Source organism: Dryas octopetala, chromosome 4, assembly GCF_963921425.1.
Source record: "Dryas octopetala chromosome 4, drDryOcto1.1, whole genome shotgun sequence".
Classification (NCBI taxonomy): Eukaryota; Viridiplantae; Streptophyta; class Magnoliopsida; order Rosales; family Rosaceae; genus Dryas; species Dryas octopetala.
Window position 1 is genome coordinate 9549633 of NC_141369.1, and position 23230 is coordinate 9572862.

A 23230-nucleotide genomic window follows, 5' to 3' on the forward strand; every position below is an offset into this window, starting at 1 on the left:
CCAATTTGTTTTGCATACGCAAGGTTAACACACATTAATTGATTTGATCTTTCCAGAATATGAGATTATAAATTGTCAAATACTTTCCAATAGTGCACGTATGAGGAACCCAAAATAGGGAATATTGTTGTGAAAGCATCTCCAGCCCTTTCCTTTCCTTTTCTCCAATGTGATGATAAATTCAGGAAAAAAGTTAGATTTGGAGGACACTCCCATGCTAAAGCTGAAATTTTTTCCTAAATCTTTGTTTTGTTTGGGCTTCTATTCTAAAATTTGACCATTTGAGATTTGGAAATGCTCATCCATTCAACTTGATTTGGGAAAACTTTAAAAAAAATCTCAAATTTAGAGAGATTTTAAGAAAGGGTTGGAACTGTGTTTTCTGTCATTTTACACCAAATTTAAATTTGGGAAAATGTATAGGGAAGGGTGGGAGATGCTCTGAGTGATGGACATTCGAGGAAAAATAAGTGTAGACTTATGAAAGTGGACCTTTTGCCCTAATACCATAGAAAAATCCTGTAGAACATGAGGGAAGCCTTAGGAAAAATTAGACAGTCATCAACAAGTATTAAGTTAGCAACATGAGATACACATTGAGATTCACCTACAGCCAAGGCATTTAAATTATTTATAAAAATAGATAAAATAAATAAATACGGGGATAGAAGATCTCCATTTTTCTCCTTACATTTCGCAGATCAATAAGATACAAACATGATGCATTTCATGATCCTGTAACCCAATTAGACTGGAACCAAACTTAAAGTAGACAATGCCTGATAATAATCCCATTCATCTTTCAATAAATTAAAAAATAAAAAATAAAAACTTATGCCAGTAAGGCTACTTTTGAGCCTTTTAAATTCAATCTCAAAAACAATTAGGCATTATGCAGAAATAGGGTCTGGTACAAAAGGAGGAAGCACAAAATGGTTGCACCTACTTGAAAAACCCTTGACCAGATACTTGACACTAGTTTTACAAGCCCAATGACAGTGTTATCCCCACATCTAGAACTCCCACTCAATCCTTATATTCTACCTGCTGTCTATAAATTCGGTTGGGGATATAGTTTTAATTATGAGTAATTTTATGTTACATGTATCTCCAATAAAATTAACTAAAAGAATGAAAGGAAGAGAAACTAGTACAATAGTGACACAAGATTACTCAACAAATTTGCTAGGACTAACTTGAATTACCGTTCACATAAGAAGATAATTCCTTCAGCTTTTGGCCACGTAAACCATTCCAAAAAGCAGCTGCACTCATTACCTTCTTACCAGGAGGCTGAACCTCCAATACCTAAATAAGTTGTTGAAGCACAAAAATTATTAAGTCAAAAGCACAATGTACATTGATTTTGAGAATTGATGGGTATCAAAAACATCATAGTATATATGCTTTTTCCCATGTAGTTGGATTGAAGACAAAGAGGACTACAGAAAATGTAATTTTCAGTTGCAATACTAGACAGTAAACATGTCATAACAGAAATTGACAGAATGCACCTCTAGTGCTGTGCACCCTCCACATGGGAATACTAATGCACCCTTTATAAAAGTGACGTCATCTGCCTGGTTGACCTGAATATTGCTATGGCTGCAAACTTTCGTTGTGATTATTTTAAGTTCCAGGATATTGTGCTGTCCATTTTTACTGTCAACAACTACAACTTTAGCTCGAGTTCCAGGCCAGCCTGCAAATGCACGAACCTATAGAGGTTGCATGTCACTACTCTGTAATCCAATTTAAGGTAAAGTAGAGAGCATACCTTATTATGTAGGACTGGAGCTTCCTGATCAAAGGATAGCCATGACTCCTCAGGAGTAATCTATGTAAAACACAAAATGAACTTCAATGTGCAGTCAAAGGTGACAATAAAAACATATTGGGCCACCATTCTGCTGCAGCAGATCAACTGTTACTATATGGATTGTGCAGAAACATTCTAGTTACTTCACTGCAAGGTGTACCTTGGGAGCTAAGGTAGCTTTAGAGTCATCCTGGGGCTGCGCTTTCACCTTAGCTGATCCATCAAGTATAGAAGGAAGCTCGTGAATCAGTAGTTTTGATCCTACATAATAAAAGAATAGGTTACATATATGAAATGTGACTGAACCATAAGATATACTAAATTGATAATATGATTGTACTGACACAGATCCTACATAAAACCATGAAGCACAAAAGTCACTGCTCATTGAATATAAGCAGGACAACCATACATCAGAATCAAAATATGTTAAGGATTAATCACCAAATTTCAGGACAGCCTTAGAAATCTTCAGTGTGTTGGCTGTATTGCAAAGCAAAGGAGGTATGCATGAGGTAGATTGGTCTGAAGGCACATATAAATAGGTGGACTATAAATTATAAAACTGGGGCCATCAGCCCTTTTTGATGTGCCAGTATTGTTCAAAATGCAACCTAGAGAGCTATCACAGAAAAATTAAGAAAACAAGAGTGAAAAGAAAGAAAGTGCAAAGCATGCCTTCAATGAACCAAAAGAATCTAATTCCATAAATCAAAGTCTATTCAATTCTGGTAAAAGACAGCTGTATGGACACTTTAAAACTTTATTGGAACTTAATAATGAAAAGCTACAGATGAATAACCTTCTTAGAGAAAAGACTGACCTATAAAAAAAATTAATTAGTGCTCAAAATTTGAAACCAATCAATAGGGGGGCTCAAATTAGAACAATATGGGAACCTGGAAACAAATAATAAACAAGCTGGAAACCAGAGAAAAAACACAAGGATTATCAGACACCATTAGAAAGATCCACTAAAAGCTTAATAGATTACATAATATTCTTTGTTGAATTAATATTCGTAATCTGCCAATTATACAAAAACACCATTAGACTACAGCATTAAACTATAGCTTAACAACTAACTGAATTAGCTGAGAGCCACTGCATGTAAGAGTGATGTAATTTACGAGCAATTACTGGTGAAGCCAGAAATTTGTCTCAATAGGATTGAGTTTTAAATGTGATGCCTCGTACTGGAATTTTATAGTAAATTTGAATTAGGTTAATGTACAAGATGCACTAAAAAAATTGGAGCTAATATTCTAAACACACATGATGCATTTATTGTTTTTTTTTTATTTAAATGAGCATTTATTGTAGGAGCCCATCTAATGTTCTGTACCCTATTGATTGTTTTATGTTTGTATCTCAAAATCAGAACTATTACAGAGGAATCAAGAGAAACAATAATAGAAAAGAAAAACACTGAGCAAACATGCCTTACGGCTCTTACTACATCTGAAAATTCAAAATTCCATTATAATCCTGTCATTTTGGTGTTAAAGACTGTCTTTAATCCTGTCATTTTGGTGTAAAATACCATTATTAGACTCTGAGAAAACTCTATTGGCAAATAAATGCTTCCAGTTCCAGAAACAAGAACCTATGCAGATACCAAATAGAGTTCGAATTAACCAAAAAGGCAAATTATAAATGAGATTAGAAATCCAAGAAAATACATCTAAAACTACAAAACACAAGACCAAAGTTAATAATAAAATAATCTGTAAAATTATAAATAAAATTCATATGGGATATTGCAGATACTTCAAATTTTATCATCAATGACTCAAATAAAAGCCAACAAACCCTTGACACAATCATGCAGAACTACCATCATTTAGATGTTGCATGTGGGACATGCATAGTGAAACTCAAGGTGCCATACCAAAAACTTTATACAAATATAGCAGCTAAACCCTCTTTCATTGCTGCAACACATGGACAATTAACAATTATAACGGTTCTGTTAATTTCAGAGTACATCTACAGAGTTGATGAATGCTCCAAAATCAGATAGATTAAATCAGTGAAGATATATACAAAAAAAAAAAATTGCCATAAGAGAGGATAAATAATGATCAAGTGTTAAAACCAAAATAAAATCTTTATCATTATATACATTATCTTGGAACACGCAAAATCCAACTCGTTGGAGAATGTCATGTGTAATACTTTATAAACTGAATATAGTTGCCAGTCATCTGAATAATTCAATGCGGCACATTGGCACAAATATATTAAGGTCATCAACAGACTGGGCCTGACCAGCCCACTATCAAAATATATAGTCAAAGGCCTTACCCGCAAGCAGCGGGCCAACAGGCCTTTAGCAGGCCAGGGTATGGGCCTTGGGCAGCAGGTCATGGTTAGGCCTGTAAATTTTTAATAAAAAATAAATACTAAAATAAAAAATTTAAAAGAAAAATATTGAAGTATTTAACTTTATTTATTGAATCAAAAGGTCAAATAATTATAAGAAATAATGATTAGAAGATGCAATAGCTACAACTTGGTTAGAAAAGAACTACCCTCGTTGGAAGCCCAAGACTAAGCCCATTGTCCCAAATCTAACAATAAGACCTTTTTGGTCTAAAGAGAAATGTCCCTGGTAGTGTAAATATTTCTCTAATATTTAATGAGTCTTTTATTATGTGTAGGAATCTTGGGAGTTCTGTTAGAAAAATTATATCTTGTAAGAAAATCATATTTGGATAAACAAAAAGTTATGTGTTGTTGAAGGCTTGCTGCCTTGATATCCTTCTTTACTTTCTTCTCTCTTCTCCTCCCTATTATTATCTATTTCTCTAATTTGTCTAAAATTACAGCAACCCTAAAACTGCTTTTCCCTAAACCTTTTCTAGTTAACCAAAATGTTCCATCATCCAAATCCCACTCTAATTATAGGCAACACCCACCTTGTGTTGTCCTACATAATTAGAATTGAGAAGATTTCCATCACTGCAAGATGAATGCATTTCAATGACTGATCAAGACAACATTCATACCAAGAAAGTATAAGAGGGAATGGAAAAAAAAAAAAAAGTAGAAAGAAAACGGGAGAGAGAGCTAAGAGAATGAGGGAGCATGAAAGAGATCAAAATTGAAAGAGTGATTTTGATGGATGTGGGCCAGACCCATGCACTGGGCTCAAAATTGAGGCCCTGACAAACTACAACTTGCACGGTAAAAATTAGATTATCAAATAGCAGAAATAAGTTATTTGAAAGAAAGGGGAGAAAAAAAAAAAAAAAAAAAAGAACAAAGTGCACCTTCAGAAAATAGCAACGCAAGAAGATCTGGTGCCTGCAAACCAGAAGAAAAATTACTCAGACAATGCTTCCAAGTGGCAGCAACCGTAAAATTATATTAAAAACCATGAACAATTTTATATGTTAATTCATATTCTCAACGCAAGTAGAGCTGCTGCCACTGGAAAAATCCAGGCATGGCTATGGGTGAACTAAGCCCCTTGCGCCCCGCTGCATACTCATTGTGGTTCTGTGAATTCTGATGCATACCAACTGTGATTTCGTGATCTCAGCATTTATAGTCTGGTTGAGGCATATTTGGGATGTTATGGCATACTAGAATAGACTTGTGAATGTCATGGCTTCTTAACTCTATGACTCCATATATAAACTCCAATTTTCTACGACATCCCACATCTCATGATATCTGGGATGTTATGACTCAAACTTATTTTGTTGGCAACAATGCTTCCTAAATTTATGAGATGAGCACATAATGTCAACAAGGGAAGACATTGACTAGGAATTGCAATTACTTGTAGGTACCAAGAAATATCTAACATGTACACAGAAATCATCATGCATCAAAGATCTTGCACCTCAAGGCATGTCAGCTGCTACTTGATCCAGACAAATCATTACTGACTCGGAGCCAGAAGTAACACAGATCAGATGAATTCTAAAAATTTTGCATCCATAAACTCCATATAAACATTATATGTAGATAAGCATCATTCATACCTTAATTTGATCATCAATTTCCATTCTTTCACAAGCAATGATTGGTCCAGCATCCAGTGCACGGACAGTGAATGCTAATGATACTCCAGTTTCCTTAACACCATCCTAATTCAGAAATTTAAGAATGTAGAAAAAACTCCTTATTCAGAAAGTTTAAATGTAACAATAACATAAAATGCAAAAATGTATAAGAAACATCAAAACCTAAATAACCTGCAAGGCTCTTTGAACAGGTGCAGCACCACGATACAATGGAAGCAGACTTGGGTGTATATTGACCGTGCCTGAGAAAATACTTTGGATTGAGAAATAATTCTGGCAGCTGATCAGGTTTCAAGATAGCAAATATCTCTCAACATATTGTCATATAAAAGAAAATGCCATATTGAGGAAAAAACCAACATGGTGAACTCAATGCATAGAGTGCACATTACAACTACATTAATTTCTGCATCAGAAAGTCTAAGAAAATGTAGCTCATTGGCATAACCATCTATGTCTGATGCTTGGACCACCAATTGCCCTGAAAAGGTTGAAACTGATCGCTAAAATGAACTCCGGCTGAGGTTAAACAACTTATTAGTAACCTCACCCTTCCTCACTTCCAAAAATAAGTGGAATGTCACAGGTGTAGATACAAAATCTAAAGCATGTGTGAAATAGTCTTAAAATTCAAGCCATAAGAGCCAAGTAGAGGCGTAAATCGAAATGAGAAAACCTCTATACCTATTAAGATAGTTACTAACTCTCAAGAATCGGAATTTAAACCAGTCCAATTACAATAACACCCTAATTGAAAATAATCTATAATCTTCTCAACTACTAATAAAATATTTGAAATGCCAAAAAAAAAAAAGAGAACATTTTACTAATAATAAGGCTACCACAGTACCTTGCAAAAAAAGTATTTTATATCCTTTAATTAATTAGGGCTCATTTAGCACGTTATATTGTATTGGATTGTACGGCATTATTTCAATCATATTGTATTGAATTGTATAGCATTGAACTATCTTCTATACTGTCAAGTGTTTGGTGTCATACCGAATTAAGAGACCAGACTATGCAATATTGTACTGTACTTTGTTTGGTGTTATATTGTATAAGAGGTAGAACTAGCCTATTTTCTAAAGAAATAATAATAATAATAATAATAAAATTAGAACAAATCAAAATAATTGAAAATGAAATAAATTATTTTTTGAGAAAAATAAAATTATTATTCAAAACAAGAATCTACAGAATAAGAATCTGAGAGAGATTTTTCAGACCCCATATCCCAAACTCAGAATTAAACAAAGTTCTCATTAAATTAATCGACAATGGCTCAACTGCATAGTTTTTGAAATCATCTGATTTTTTACAACACTGGGGTCGCACTCTTTAATACGATCCGGTGTCTTAATACGGTGCACCAACATAGCAATTCCTGGTGCTATTGAAACAAAAGGATTATGAAATGCAAGACGCAATTGTTCTAACAGATATTGGGAAAAAAAAATACTAACGTGTTGTTTTTCTTATGCAATATACTAAGTGGTATTTTTGGCATTATAAAAATGACAGGTGCAACTCTTGTATTATAAGAAACATACAAGATGCAATTCTTGGCATTATAAAAATGATAGGTGCAATTCTTGTGCAAGTCATTTATGCTCACTCGAGATATGCAACTAGTCAGTTGGCATTTTTATTATAAAAAATGCAATTCTTGGGCATGGAAATTTAATATATAGCAGATAACAGAAATTTTCAATTTTGATGACCAAATTCATTCAACTAACCCAAAGTTGGGATATTGAGAAACTTGCTAGGTAAAATATTCCCATATGCGGCCGTAATGCAAAGTTCTGGCTGCAAAGCTCTTAAATTGGACAAGAACACATCCTGCAAAAACAGTAAATGAAAATGAACCCTCTTCATCTAAAATCACTGCTTTCCAACAGTGTCCAAAACTTTCACTAACGTAAAGAAACACAGAGAACAGATGGAAACCCTTTTAATTATTCTAACATGATAAGAAGCAGTATTGGGTTATTGGTAATGCTAATAGGTTGCTTCCATGGTTATAAACGTAATGCCACATTATTCTTCTATTATTGGCCTAGTAAGTTTCCTTAGACAAAAGTAAGAACTGCACTTAGTCATTCCCATAAGTTAAACATAAGCTGGCCCAGTACACAGGTTCAAACATAATATATCATAATACACATGACTGAAGAGAAGTAAAGGATGGGGTGCCACTACTGGGTGTAAACAGTTAATAGAAAATTGTGCAGATGGTGACAAAAGATGTAGATAACTGACTACTAATGCATCACCCACTTACATAAGCAACTCAAACTCCCATCACAATTGGAAAAAAATCTATATCAAATAAGAGAAAAAACTAGGCACCATGTCATCCAAGTTTAAGGGCTTTGCAAAAGAAAATAACTGACCAACTGTAGTTTAAATTTACAGATGCCACTCTATTACAATATCAAATAATAGTTTTGGCGTAAAGTGTAATCTAACATACCATAAAATAATAAAAACATTGAAAATTTTATAGCTGATGTTCCAGAATACCATTAAAAGTTATGTAATAAATTTAACTAGTGAAAAAGTTAACAAAAATACTAACTAAATCTCTAAAGAGATGCAGGTCTAGTTGATAATTTTGGGACATGAGCATGTAAACCAGTAGTAGTTTAATTCCTCTAGTTACTAATGCACTACTATCACAAGAGAATTGTGAATATATCATCTTCAGATGAAGGATTGCAAAACAATAATGCTAGTTGTCCCACATTTTTTTTCCCACATTTGTATCCCACCTGATGTGTCATTACTTTACTGGAAAGGTATTTCCTTTTTCTTTTTTAGGTTTTATTTGTTTTATTTTTAGTGTCCAATGTATGAATGCCATGTAAGATGGTATGAAATTGTGGTATAAAAATGTGGTAAGTGTAGCATTACTGATTGCAAAATTGCAGCCCAACAGCTGGAATGCCACCCAATATAGAAGATTACTAAAGTTAACTCAATGGTGGTCCTAACCACATAACTAATGATTACATAGATTACTCATAAGGAATAAATAACAAAATTATTTCCTACCAAGAGATGATAGCAAATTACCTCTCCAGCCCGTTCAGGCGTGAAAATAAGGTCTGAAGGGAAGTCTCTGTCAAGAGCATGTTGTGCTAAAGGAGAAGGCATCAACTTTTTCCCCCTATCCTTTCTGGAAGGCGGCTGAGTAATGATTGCTGCAACCTAAATCATACCAAATTAGTCATCCATAGTGCAAGAAATTACTCTGTGTGTTTCTATGCAATCCAAATAGCAATAGTCCGTATCAACTTTTTTTCTGGCTTAAATCAGTCCCTACTAAGCATTTTTTTTTTTGAAAGACCATTCTTTCAAGGATTGCAAGATTGGAAAACGTATAAACAATATGCCTAGAATCAAGTAGTTCAACTTAAGACTGATCCAGTTGAACCCTTGGTTATGCCTTATGACATAGAAACACAAGTAAAAGAGATAACCAGCACACAACCCACCAATTGATGAGTCTACTGAGTAAACATACTTCACCAAAATTAAACCGCTCATGATTTTTAGATGTCCAATATGAGCGCTCATTCCACATAATGTGCTAAAGAGGCATGTCACATCCCATAAATTATATACAAACCAATAAAACAAACACTAAAATCATCAGATTGAGCAATATTAATGGCATCGTAAGGTGAAGCCACCAGATAGCGCATTCCAATTTTCTAGCCATTTTCGCATGCGGGCGAAGAAATAGTTTATTAGATATAACCTCAAGTATAAAAACCAATCTTAGTCCTATAAAGGCCCAACATGAAAACCAGTCTTAGCCATTTTTCAATAAAAAGGTTAAAAAGGACAATGGGTTTTAGAAAGGAAATGAAAAGAAAAGAAAAGAAAAAAACCCATTTTGAGTAAAGTTGAGAGAAAATGGAGCAATCATATAGCTTGCATGAACTAAATGAAAATTTCTTTCAATACCTCGAACAAAGAGTCTGGGGCACTTGATGCATTGAGAAGGGCATCAAGAACAGTTGCAGAGACCTTCAACAACGTACACATTTCATCATACACAAATGTGTAAATATGTAGACATAGAGAGAGAGAGAGAGAGAGAGAGAGAGAGAGAGAGAGAGAGAGAAACACACCTGAGGAGACCCTAAGAAGACGAGGGGCTTCCTCTTGGTAGAGGAGCATAGAGTAGAAGGAGAAGAAGATGAAGTTGCTGCATTGAAGCACCAGAAGCGACGAAACACCAGTGATGAATTCATTCCCCGCTTGATTTTCACTTTCTCTTACGCACCTATAAAGAAAGATGAATAACACAAAGTAAAATAAAAGGGAAAAGTGTGTTGTCTTTGATCTCTTTTATTATTTTATGTAATTTACACTAAACTCATCGTTAGTACAGTGATGATTCCTAACGAAGCAACACAAACTCGAATTAATAGGAGACCACCTAGAATGAATTATAAGTGTTTTAGTTATTTACATCTCCCTGTAAATTTTGCACATGTAGGACAAGAATAAAAGCTACTTAACTACAATGTCAATGGCTATATAACTAGGCACAAATTAGTTTAGCTTTTCTCAGGGTACGCTGACTGACGAGCATAACCTGACCCTAAAAGTTTTATCCTTTGCAACCAGATACAAATACAGAGAAATCTTTAAAATTCAAAATCTGAAAACGAACATTGTCATCCACGTTAATTATAAATTAAAAAAAAAAAAATTACCTGCACAAAGAAAAGATGAATACAATGCATTCTGTCACTTCTGGAACTATCTTTCATGGTCAATTACATTGAACTTCCAGTTGAAAAATAAAGAAAACACACTTTTCCACAAACAAAAAAAAAGTTACATTATGAGTAATTTACTTAACATTAAACTATAATTTACATTATACTTTAGTTTAGTCTGAACTAAACTTTTGATTAAAAAAGACCCACCAACAATTGACAGTGTACTCAAACAAAAACAAAAAAAATGCTTTTAACAAAATTTTTTGATTAAAAATAAAAAACCCAACAACAAATGACAGGGAACTGAAAAGAAAAAAAAAAAAAAAAAAAACCAAACTACACTAAAGAAAGAAAACAAAAAACGTTCATTGGTAAAAATATTCTTTTTAAAATCTAGGAGACCACTTAATGTGAATTATCATTATCTTAGATAATAATATAACAGCCTAAATCGATTTTGGGAAAACAAACAAAAGGGAAACAAAAAGCATAAGCTATAAACTTGAATTTTGAGAATTACCAAATAATTACCATGCACAGACACAGAGGTAAATAAACGATAAAGAAGCAAACTATTAGGAAATACATAACATACCCCACTAAGTTGTTTGGCTTCATAACAATGTTCCAGATTATTCTTGGTGGAAACAAAAGTTAGAAAAACACATACTATATTTTGCTAACGTAAAATGAGAGAAAATATATCTCAGATATTTCCATACAAGAGAATGCATGTATAGATAATTGAATAAATAATACCATTTATGTTGCCCAAGATAAAACAAGCCAAAGGGTAACCAAAAAAAGATAAAACAAACCAAAAAACTATAAATAAAACAAATTCAGTTCTAGATAATTCAAACATATCTAAGTATTTCCATGGCCAATCACAGCAGAAACTACACACATTGAATAAAAAATTGCAGAACTTTTATCTTCGTTTTTCTGGATACTAGAATTATCAATTCGGTAGCTTAATGACAATAGAAATTCAGGAAAATTAAAAGTTGGATTAATTGGAGATAAATATGATTGGCAAAGAAAAAGCCTTCAACTTTAGCAGCTGACGAGAGGAAAATAAACGGAGAGAGAGAGAGGGGCGCACCTGAAGAAGACCAAGACTAGCAGTACCCAACCGTTTGTTTCGCTAAGAGAAAGAACTTCGTTTTTATCTTTTTTTTCAGCCTCAGCAATACAGAAAGAGGGACATGGATCCTCTACCCGTTTTTTGGTGCCAGACTATACCAGAGTTTTAATCTCAACCCTCCAATATTATTGTATGGCTGAGATATTTTAACATCTCCCAACTTTCCATTTTACCGGAAATAATATTAAAAATAAAAATAAAAATAAAAAACGAAAAACACCTTATGGTCCTTATTAGCCCACTGCCCACCCAAGTACAGTGACTATAAACCCAAAACCCCAAGTGCAGAAGATGACGGCTTGGAGGCTGTATTCCCGCCTTTCCCTCAGTTCTCTTTGCAAACTCCCAAAACCCCAAGTGCAGCCTTCACTTCCTCATAGGTCAGAGCCCTTTTCTCCCCATTTTTGCTATGATTTATAGATTATAAATTGTTGGCGCCAAAGCATTGCCTATCAAATTCTGATGTACCCATTTGTGTTTTTCCTCTTTTAGATTGGGAAATCTGTGCGGTTCTGCTGCAAGCACCTCAACAATTGAAATTAGTTATGGGTTTTGTCCAAATTTTCAAGGTAAGCTTCCATTTCTTGAATTTCACAACTAATGATATGTGTATGTTTGAGCAATTGAGCAGTTTGTACAATAAAGTTGTCATTTTCTTCTTCCTTTTTTTCCTCTTAAAGAATTGTGGTTAGCATGCTGTTGGAATTATGTTATGTAGTCCAAAAGAAAAAAGGGATTACTGGAGTTATAATTGATCATTCACTGGTCTTCCTTGGGTGTGCACTCTGGACTGGTGTGATTGACATGTTTGTCATTATGGTGCTCTTATGGAAAACCTTTACCCTGAGGACTTGTTCCATTGCCAAAATTACAAGGAAACAATGAAAAGAAGTACAAACAAGATTTTTGGTTTCCAATTCTTGTCCTATGGCATTTTAGATTGAGTATAATTACTTGTTCTTTCTTATTGTGGTTCCAGTTGAATTAGCTTCTTGAACTTTGGATTTGCTGGCTTGGTTGATTTAAACCATTGTCAGATAAAACGACTTGAGTTCACTGTTACAATAGAAGCCAACTTTGTGGTCCTCTGTAAAGTTAGATACTAATGATGCATTATGGATATATGGTCTTCAAATTATGTGAAGGGATTTTCTTGCCGTTCATTGCTGCAGCAGAAGTATAGCTTTCATTTTACAAAAGAGAAATAAGAAAAAAGACATAGCTTTGCAATACTGTGTTTTCTCTCTGTGTTTTATGCATCAGTTACCTGTATGACTTTATTGAATATGTTGCAGCTTCACGATCATATGCTCGTGGCGGTCATAAATATTATGATCTCTTTGGCAATGGAAAACCTGGCGACGAGGAATTCAGGAAAGCCTGGAACAAAGAGATTGATGAAGATGCTTCTTTATGGACAGGAAGTGAAGACGAAAATGAAAATGGAAAGGATGAAAAGAGACATCTTGAAGAAGAGATCCGAAAAGTAAAACAGAAGGCGAAGGAGCAGTCTGACCTGATTGATGCTGATGACAGTGATGAGTTGAGAAGTGTTTGGTCTGGAAGTGATGAGGAGAAGTCTCTGTGGACTGGTAGTGAAGGTGATGATGACGACGATATTCCTACTGAAGCCTACCCAAATGAAAGTAGTGATAAATATATAGACAAACTGTTTGAGTTTGAGGAAACCTCAAAGTATCGAACAATCTCAGAATTGCTGAAAGCTGAGCAGGAACCAGAGGAGCTGTCCCCGGGAAAGCAAGCTAGGAAAGTTGCAGTTGAGAATGCGTTGAAAAAGTTGAAGAAAGGGCCAGACGGGAGATACACCAATGTTTGGGAGGTCATGAGTGACTTGGACATTCTAATAGGAGCATTTGAAAATATAGTTTCAGGACCGGAATATGCAGAGCTTAGACAGGGAGGGCCAAAGAAATTAAACATGCAGTTCTTCAAGGATATACAAGCACGTATGAGAGATCCAAATTATAAGTTCTCACATGAGTTAAAGTTGAAACCAAAGAGCAAACTAGTTCCTAGAAAGAAATGGCAGAAGGCACAGTCTAGACGGAGGAAAGCACAAAAGCGCTAAGTTTATCATTTTCCTCGCATTTTCTCTTTCTTTTTACAATCTGTCAAAGTTGAAAGACGCAACATGTATATTTTCAAATTTTGGAACTATGTATATGTCTGAATGCTGTGTACTATAATTACTAATTTTGGGTTATCATCCAATTATGCTAGTGGTCGGGTTCCACACATGCGTTTGCAATGTGATCTAGGTTATTTTGCTTTTGGAGGATGCTATAAAGTCCAATCTTGATTACTATTGACTTTGACATGTGAGAAATGACCAAAGCCAAAAAGAAATGGAAACAAAGAAAAAAATTATTCTAGCAGTTATTTATGGCTTGGAGTAAAAATCTTGGTTTTCCACAAAGATTAAAGCCCAACTTGGAAAAACGAAAAGTTGAAAAATGCTAGCTATATATGCTCTGCCCAAAAGCAACAAGTTTCAAGTGACTTGTCACCCTGCTTAATTATACCTATAAATTGTTTGTTTTATTACTTCTTCTGAACCATGTATGTTTATATGGAAAAGAACTGGAATCAATTTTTGTACTTAGCAAAACTATTTTGATCTCTTTTTTTTTTTTTTATAGATTTTTGATTAACTTAATTTGATATAGTTGTAGAATTTTTGTTGAGGTAGCCTCATTTGTGTATAAATGGTTCCTATACTGCTATTATAGGATCTTCTTTCTATTATCTATAACATGATAGTGAGGATCTATAACTTTTATATGTTAAAAATCAACTATATACTTCTTTCAAAAGTAAATTAAAAAGGAACTTTGCATAGTCATTGTTGTTGGACCAATTTGTTGAGACCTACGTGTATAATATGTGTACCTTTATGATCATTGTACTATTTTGGCTGGTTGTTACGTCTTTCACATATATGTCTCTATCTGTTTCTCATGAAGTTTTTATAATATGTATATTGAAACATTTTTGTTATTGTTTCCTGTTAGACTAACTAACATACTCTTATAATTGATGTCTTTCTATCTCTGCAATTGTACTTAAAAAAAAAAAAAAAATTAATGTAGAGGAATAGGAAACTATCAACTTTATTGGAAGTGATACCCAATATTCTTCTAACCCAAATCCTAACTTCTAAATTCTTTTCGATCTTGCAGTGAAAGTCAAGATATAGTGAAGTTAATTCATTTTTTAGTGTTGAACTTGTTAGCAGACCAAAGGTATATTGCAACATATCAGCTACGGTATTCTAAATAATAAATATATGCATCCAATATGTATAAAAATGAGTTGCATTTTGAGTATGATATATCCAGCACCTTATAATTCTTATATTCTTGTGCTTTTCTTTAGAGTTTATGTCTTGCTATTATGTCACAACTGTGGATATTGTTATTTCTAGATTAAGTTGCACTTGCATTTTTATGCAACTTAATTTGAAACTTTTGGATAATGTTATATTTATTCATGGTTTACTTGGTCTCTCAAGATGGATAAAGAATGGCTGAGATTTTCAAGGTTAAACATCATATAACTATAGACTACTAATAGTAATATTGACTTTAATATTGATATTACATAAAATTAATTTGATTGTTGCTTGGGAAGCAATATAAGGAGGCAACATGTAATTTTTTCAATGTAACTCATGCAAAAGCGAGAGATTCATGTTGATGCAAATTCTCGTGAGGTAGATGCAGCAACTTAGAAACGCTGATCTGGCTGATCAGGTGCTTTGCTGGATGATGAAGTGGATGTTGGTTGAGATCTTCCTGCAAAAGAAACAAGATCAAAGGAGATGGACTGGTGTGGTACCAGCCAAACACGCTCCGATGATGAAATCAGTGATGGTGTTTGATGGTGGATGAGGAAGAACAGAGGATGAACTTGGGAGAATAGGAAGAACAAGGCAAATGTTCTGGGTTATTCTCAGCAGGTTGGGTAAGCTCTTTGGTGAATGGGAATTTTTGTGTAAGTGTTTTGTTGATGGATTCGTCGTGTTTGTTTTGCACATATGGGTTGATATATATATAAGCAAAGGAAAACCTGATGGGTAAGTTACCTGCATTTGTGAATGAATGGTTGCCAGTGACTCACCTGATCAGCATTCAATGCTGCATTGAATGCTCCATTAAATGCAAGGTTGGAAGGTCCAGGCAAACTACCTCAATAGTCATGGATGCAGACTGGGACATTTCATCTGTCAGAAGATTTATGTCAGGTGCATTTAAGTGTGGCGGTTCATCCCAACGTGCTCATCCTGGGAATGGCGGCGGGGAGCCGAGCCGAGCCGAACATATATCCTTTATGCGCATGCATGAAGTTTATGCGTGACCGGATCGGGCATGGGATTCCAGACCGAGCCGACCCAAAAGATAGGGGTCCCTCCGAGCCCCAACTGGCCGACGCCAGAACTCGAAGAAGATTTCTTTAGTGCCGAGCCGAGCCGATCTGAGAAGACCGTGGAAAGATTGACACTCAGTCTCTTGGAAATCCATCGGTTCGGCTCGGACCGAACGCGGAGGGCTCGGCATAGAGACCCGGTCTGAGTTGGCGGAGGAAGTGCTGAGCAGTGACGATGTGGAGGTCAAAGTCTGACCAGCCACGTGTCCAACCAGGATTGGCCGTTGGATCGGTGTGGGTTTACCCACAAACAATTCATATATAATTGTGTGTCCTTATCTGATATGTATAAACCTACAATACCACCACTTTGATAGTGTACAAATGCTTGGTCATGAAAGGGGTGAATCCTAATTACAAGATTTAGTACTTTCGTGGTGAAAGACCAAGTAAATTTGTCATGTATGATGTACAAGGATTTATATTTCAAACATGTTGAAGTTGAGTAGGACCCTTGTGAAAGTAAAGAGGCAAAAATTAAAAATCTTGTTAGAGAAGCTGAAATGCATTTGTTTCTTGGTTGTACAAAGTACTCAAAGATGTCAGCAATTGTTACCTTGTTCAAGTTAAAGCGTCATGGTTTAAATGATAATGCATTTCATACCATGCTTTAAATTTTTTGTGATATTGTATCGAAATTCCTGTTAGACACCTAGAGGAAAGGTGAATATGTTATATACAACTTTTTCGACCGTATCACTCAAACACACTCAAATTTTTGTAGTAGTAAAAAGATAAGCAATATGGCCATGACAGTACACAGATTTCACAAGTGGGACAACACGAGATATAAATAAATTAAAGTTCTACTAAGCTACCTAATTGTCAATGAGCTTAATGCTCTCAAGTTAATGGTCTAGTGGTTTTGCAATATACAAGAATTAATTCTTCAACTAGATTAACCAACTTAGGTATCTAAGATAAATATATATATACAAAAATAACTTGTTTAATCTATTTAATCAATCCATAAAGCATTTGTCACTGGATATATATGTTAACATGGAAACCATTCTCTATGTGAAAACCACGAGATACAAGTCCAAGCACCAAATCTACTATGAAAGAAAGATATACAATGACACAAGACTTACTATGGATCCATACATTCCTTGCTCAAGTATTCCCCCACTCCACCCTCTCATATAAGCCACATCCTTGTCAATGATTTTTTTATGGTCGGAAGTTTGAACTTGTATGGTCACATCCAATTGACCAATTCGGCGCGCCAACGAATGATCCAAAATAAAAATAAAGTGTTTAATTTTTGGGTTTGTGTTTCCTCACAAGGTTCACATGACGTACATAACTAGATACAATGGCAATATGATGCATAATATTAATTCTAGATATTATATGTCACTCCTAAAGAACCATGATTGCGTATGAATATATGTGACATGTTAACATTCATAGAGCGAGATTTTCCTAAACTTCTATGACAAATGGAAATGTCCACAAATTAGAGTGACATGAACTTGGAAAGCATAAAAAGCATAATCATTTAACTCTAAAAAGCTAAGGTTTGATCACAATAGCTATATATATATATATATATTTGTTTACACTATATTTTGGTTTTGGGCCAAGTTCGGCCAAGCCCAAGAAAATCCATAAAGTTTTGTGAAAGGTCTAAGCTGCTGTCCCACCATGGATCCAAGACCAGTGCGCCAAGTTGAATGCCAGATCCAAGTTGAAGCCCAAGTCCACGGCAAGAAAGTTTCAAAACCCAAATCCAAATCAGCACGTGTTTTTAATGAAAAAACTCAGTTGTGTTGAGAATCCTTGGCAAATTTGGAGTCTAATTCATGCAAGTCTTGCGCGTAAAGCTCCCGAAAAGGACATTATATGGACTGAATTAAAAGGGTCAGTCATCCTAAGAAGAGTTCAAATACAACAAGGAAAGAATTTCCTAAACTTAGGGAATTGATCAATAAGAAGTATTGACAAGAAGAAATCTCTCTCTCCAACACATTCAATACAACAACCTACAAGTTTCTCAACTAATTTCCCACATTTCAAGCATCTTTGCGTTCTTGAAGCTCTCAAGCCTTTGCTTTCGTTTTTAGCTCTGCTAGGGTTCCCTTAGTATTGATTTTCTTTTCGTTTAGTCATCTGTTTTCTTGTTACTTTATTATGAGATTTGTCATTTCGAACAACATGCAATTGTTTCCCGTTTTCAAAATAATTAGATTACTCATACTTTTTACATCAAAGTTCATAGATTTTCTTTGCATCCAATTACTCGAGCACCATTCATCGCGTCTTTACTTTTGAGCACATCGTCATAGTCACACCAAGTAATTAGAAGTCCTTGAGGATCAAGGCAATTGAATCTAGGTAAGTTTCGTATTCCTTTATTTTCTGTGTAATCAATTGGTAAGAGTTAGATATCTCGGCGTAAACCGGCCATCTGGCCGTGTAATGGCACGCCCGCAATCAATTATAAGGACTACCAATGTTCAGAACGTACAATTTTATCGGCAATCTCTGTTGTGATTTTTGTAGGTGACAATATTCAAGAACCAAACATGCTATTAAATAAAAAAGAACCTAGACAACTTTAATGCTAAATATATGAGCTTCAAATATACATTAATATCGAACCCAAATCTCATCAAACTAGGGCATGAAATAAATGTAAGAGAAAGAAGATGATGTAACACTAGTACAAAAACCTTGATAGATATCACTATTCAAAGAACATGCCATTAAGAGTAAAATGATTGAAAACTTTTCAATGTTCATTCATTAACTTTCACTTACAGAGAAAGAAAAATGAAACACTCTTTAATACTAGAAGAAACAAACACTAAATTATAAAAGACAATATACTTTTTAGAGCAAAATGCACCATTGGTGCACTTATTATAGTGGATTTCCCATGTTGGTCCACGAAGTAATTTTTGTCCCAAGTTGGTCCACTTTCTTAGGCCTTCCACAATGGGGATATCCAAATTTTGTTACCCAAAACCCATTTTGGGTTACAAATAGTGATGTTACCCATTTCTCACAGTAATGGTGCTGTGACCCATTTTGGGTAACAGTATTTTATATATATTTAAAATATGGTTAATATTGATTAAGTGATGTTTAATTTATAATTTAAAACTCAATTAATTATAAAAATTATACAATTGGTCTTATTTTAATGAGATATTTTAAATAAGGTCAATATTGAATATATTTAAAATAAGAAAATTTCATAAATTAGACAACATAAGCCGTACAATATCGGAACTTCGACAACCATAAATAACAAGAACAACACGATGATTTAAAGAAAAAACAAAAATAACAACTGCATTCAACATAACAGAAAATGAAGCAAACTTCTTATTCGGAGTCCGATGACGAAGAATTGACACCCACGTAATTAAACCAATCTGAGATCTTCTGTTCGGTTTCACACTCGTCACATGGTTGAACTGGAGGGTTTTTCCCGCAGGTGCATGGCACAGGTGGTTTGGGCTCTGGCAGGTAGTTCAACCATTGGTGGCAAAGATTTGGGTGATTGGCCAGATTCTTGAGCTCCAATCTCATGCAAAATTCACATAAAGGGACCAAAATATTATCCGAACACTTGCAAAACCTCCAATTTGGTTCTTTTGCATACTTCATCATTAAACAATAATCGCGCAATGGAGCAGCACAGTTAGGGAGGCACTTACACAAGCTTTGATCGCACTGTTGCTTGGAGCTCTCATCGACGCCTTGCTTAGAGCTCTCACCGACACCTTGCTTAGAGGAAAAAGTCATTTCTAAATGATAGTTATGTGGATGTGTTGGCCTACTAATTAAACCTCAGTATTTATAGGGGAAAAAAGCATGATAACTTACCCATTGGATTCTCTGATGGATTCACATATACTCGAAGCTCACATGTGAAGCAACAATGTTGTGCATGGGATGAAGTGTGAAGTAAGTGTATGGTCTTGTCATTGGTTGAGTGAATTATTTTGCAAGCATGTAATGGTTGTGTCATGTCAAGTCAGCTAAGAGAAATCAATGTCTTTATTTCATTTCACAAACTGCAACCAACAAATACAAACACACTTAAATGGCAAACACAAAGACAAAAAACAAACTTCGAAGATAAACAACGAAGATAAACCTAACATACGATAATGAGAACAACATTGATGGACCATGATTCTAATCTCAATGTGTTGGTGCAAGTGGTGGGTTCCCTTCTCGGATCCAGATGTGCGTAATTAAATTGGATTTTAGGGATTCATTGACATTTCAGGCCCTAAGCAAAGTTCGACGAGTATTCATCTAAGGTAATGATGATGGAGCGACACCAGTCGGACATGGTTCTACACCTTCATATTCTTGTTATGCCCTTCTAGTGCTCACTTTTGGGTTTATTAGGTCATCCGTACAGTCATCCCCAGGGCGCTCATCCTCCACTATCATATTGTGCAATATTATGCACGCCTTCATGATATATCCTAGGTCAATCAGACGCCAATAACGAGCAGGGCGTTTTATTATCTGCCACCGGGTTTTTAGAATCTCAAATGCCCTTTTCCACATCCTTTCGGTATCCCTCTTGTCGAGCGGCAAACAACTTGTGGTGGGAAGAATAGGACTGTGCAATGAAGTAATAAGAGTTGACAATTGAGGGTAGATCCCGTCGGCAAGATAGTATGGGAGTGTGTAATCTACCCCATTCATAGTGAATCTCACTTTGTGGTTCCGACCAGGAATCACCTAATCAAATAGATGGGAACAGTCCAGCTCGGTGATGTCATTATTCGACCCAACTATACCAAAATTTGCATGTCATATCCACGTGTCGTACGATGCAACGGCTTCAAGTATAATAGTAGAGACATGATAATGCCCACGATAATGAGCTTGCTTGGCCATAGGACAATTTTGCCATTCCCAATGCATGCAATCCAAGCTACCAATCATACTTGGAAATCTTCTTCGACTCCCTTTCCGTAAAAGTTTTCTCATATCGGTAGCAGTAGGCCTCCAGAGATACTCGGCCCCGTAGATATCTGAGATGACTCTTATGAATTTAGAAAATGATTGTCGTATGGTAAATTGGCTAACGGTCAACATCTCTGAGACCAAATCAAACGGCATGCCATATGCCATCACTCGCAGAGCCACAGTAATTTTTTGATGAGGCGTACAACCCACTCTACCGAGGGCGTCAGGTCTTGCTTGGAAATATTCATCATGGCAGCAAACATCTTTAAGAATCCTATTGAATAGGGGTTGGTGCATGCGGTATTGCCTCCGGAACGTCACGGTGTCCTTGATTAGTGCTGGAATGAAGTAGCTATCCATGAGACGTTCGTGCGCATCTTCCCTATTTTGGTGTGTGCAACGATAATGTGAAGACGTACTATCGTGTCTTGGACGTCCGGCGACGACATTATGACCCATGGACATGATCAATTGGCTCACTCTCTCTTTCTCATCATTTTCCCTATCTCATGAACTATCAGAGTCTGAAGACGAGGAGGAGGATGAATACACGTACAAAGGATTCATCTTTGTGTTAATGGACAGAGATATTATCCTGAAAATAGAGTGAATGGAACTTGGTAAATATAGTAGTATTTATAAATAAGCCACATGATGGTATAATCTTGTCATATGCAAACGTCATGGTATCATGCATTCGTCTTATCAATTGTTGTATGAATAAATGTAGTATGCATTTGTCTTATCAATCGTCAGGGCAATTGGTATCATGCATTCGTCTTATCAATTGTCTTATCATTCATCTCATGCAATAATAGAGGGAATACAATGTTGGGTGACCAACTCAAACATGCCATATAACAAGAAATTCAAACTTGAAATACGTGAAATACAAACCTAGTTCATAGATACTTAATTCAAAGTCAAAGTCTAATTGTTAAGGGGGTACCTCGGATTTAACTGATTAAGGTTGAAAAGATCTGGGTAGTATCCAGATGGAGTGTACTCCGAGCTTTAGTTAGCGCACATCTGCCTCATTGCTATGACTTCAGCTTGTTTTTGCTCCCAATACATCCTTTGGGTCTCATTCATCCTGGAGAGGTCTTGGCCCATAATATTTTGTTCATCCCATTCTAGCTGCCTTGCAATCCTTATCCTCTCTCTTGCTTCTTTTGCCGCTTCTCTTTTACTCTTTGCAGCCTTTCTGTTAATTCTCATTTGTATAGTTATCCTTGCATTTTCATTAAAATCATGCACTTCATCTGAGCTTGGATGGGCTCAGCGGCCTTGGCCGCTTTGAATAGTTTCTTCCTGGTGGCCTTGGCCGCGAGGGACCGATTGGTTGAAATGGTGGTGGGTGTTCGTCATCGCCAATTTGGATAGTCAGACATACATTATTGTCACTCTCGGAAGTGTCGAAATCGTTAGAGGCGAGGGTCTTTGGTTCACTCAACTGGGCCAGGGTATTCGCCACGACATATTTTGCACTTTCCTTTAATAGGTCCCAAACATGTAAGAAACCAAACTTGGATCCAGTCTTGTCTTCAAAACTCCCAAGTGCGTTCGCAAACTACAACAATAAAATTAAATAAATTGCCTTGATAAATAAACAATCATAAAATTAAATAAAATTGCCTTGATAAATAAACAATCTTTAAATTAAATAAATTGCCTTGATAAATAAATTATCGTAAAATTAAATAAAATTTCCTTAATAAATAAACAATCTTCAAATTAAATAAATTTTCTTAATAAATAAACAATCGTAAAATTAAATAAATTGCCTTAATAAATGAACAATCGTAAAATTAAATAAAATTAAATATCATACCAATAATAAATAAATGAAAACTTACCACGTTGGCATCATTTGCACTGCATGCGCGCATTCGCTCTGCCTCCATCAACGAAGCATAAAACTTGGTGCAATTCTGTGCTATGTCAACCCATCGTGATTTAGCGCCGCCAATCGAACGCATGGTTTCACCCCCAAAGTTACACTTGAAGATTGCGTAAATGTCACTCCAAAGCACATTTTTTCTTATATTTGCTCCAAGACAATCGTTGGGAGACTTTTCTAGCCAAGCCT

General features: G+C 35.4%; 3 protein-coding genes across 5 annotated transcripts; 1 reads left to right on the plus strand and 2 right to left on the minus strand.

Annotated features, from left to right (window-relative positions):
* Nucleotides 1-866: 866 nt before the first annotated feature.
* On the minus strand, nt 867-11850 carry PDE194 (formyltransferase). 3 transcript variants are annotated; one of them, XM_086242282.1, is made up of 13 exons: nt 11707-11850; nt 10002-10156; nt 9835-9897; nt 8938-9072; nt 7599-7701; nt 6028-6098; nt 5815-5919; nt 5095-5128; nt 2264-2302; nt 1980-2080; nt 1778-1837; nt 1515-1718; nt 867-1308 (listed from the first exon to the last, which is right to left on the minus strand). In XM_086242282.1, exons 2-13 carry the CDS (start codon nt 10122-10124, stop codon nt 1192-1194), a joined length of 1155 nt encoding a protein of 384 aa, XP_086098408.1. In that variant the 5' UTR covers nt 10125-10156; nt 11707-11850; the 3' UTR covers nt 867-1191. The 3 variants fall into 3 exon arrangements, with proteins under 3 accessions (XP_086098408.1, XP_086098409.1, XP_086098410.1); XM_086242283.1 differs by lacking the exon at nt 2264-2302; XM_086242284.1 differs by lacking the exon at nt 11707-11850 and having other exon boundaries at nt 8938-9065; nt 10002-10076.
* Nucleotides 11851-12002: 152 nt separating this feature from the next.
* LOC147286620 (glutamyl-tRNA (Gln) amidotransferase subunit C) lies at nt 12003-13992 on the plus strand. The gene is made up of 3 exons (XM_086242341.1): nt 12003-12128; nt 12241-12317; nt 13044-13992. The coding sequence occupies exons 1-3, from the start codon at nt 12040-12042 to the stop codon at nt 13835-13837; spliced, it is 960 nt and encodes a 319-aa protein (XP_086098467.1). The 5' UTR covers nt 12003-12039; the 3' UTR covers nt 13838-13992.
* A 6540-nt stretch (nt 13993-20532) lies between these two features.
* On the minus strand, nt 20533-21501 carry LOC147286621 (uncharacterized). The gene is made up of 2 exons (XM_086240802.1): nt 21034-21501; nt 20533-20910 (listed from the first exon to the last, which is right to left on the minus strand). The coding sequence occupies exons 1-2, from the start codon at nt 21499-21501 to the stop codon at nt 20533-20535; spliced, it is 846 nt and encodes a 281-aa protein (XP_086096928.1).
* Between the last annotated feature and the right edge of the window lie 1729 nt (nt 21502-23230).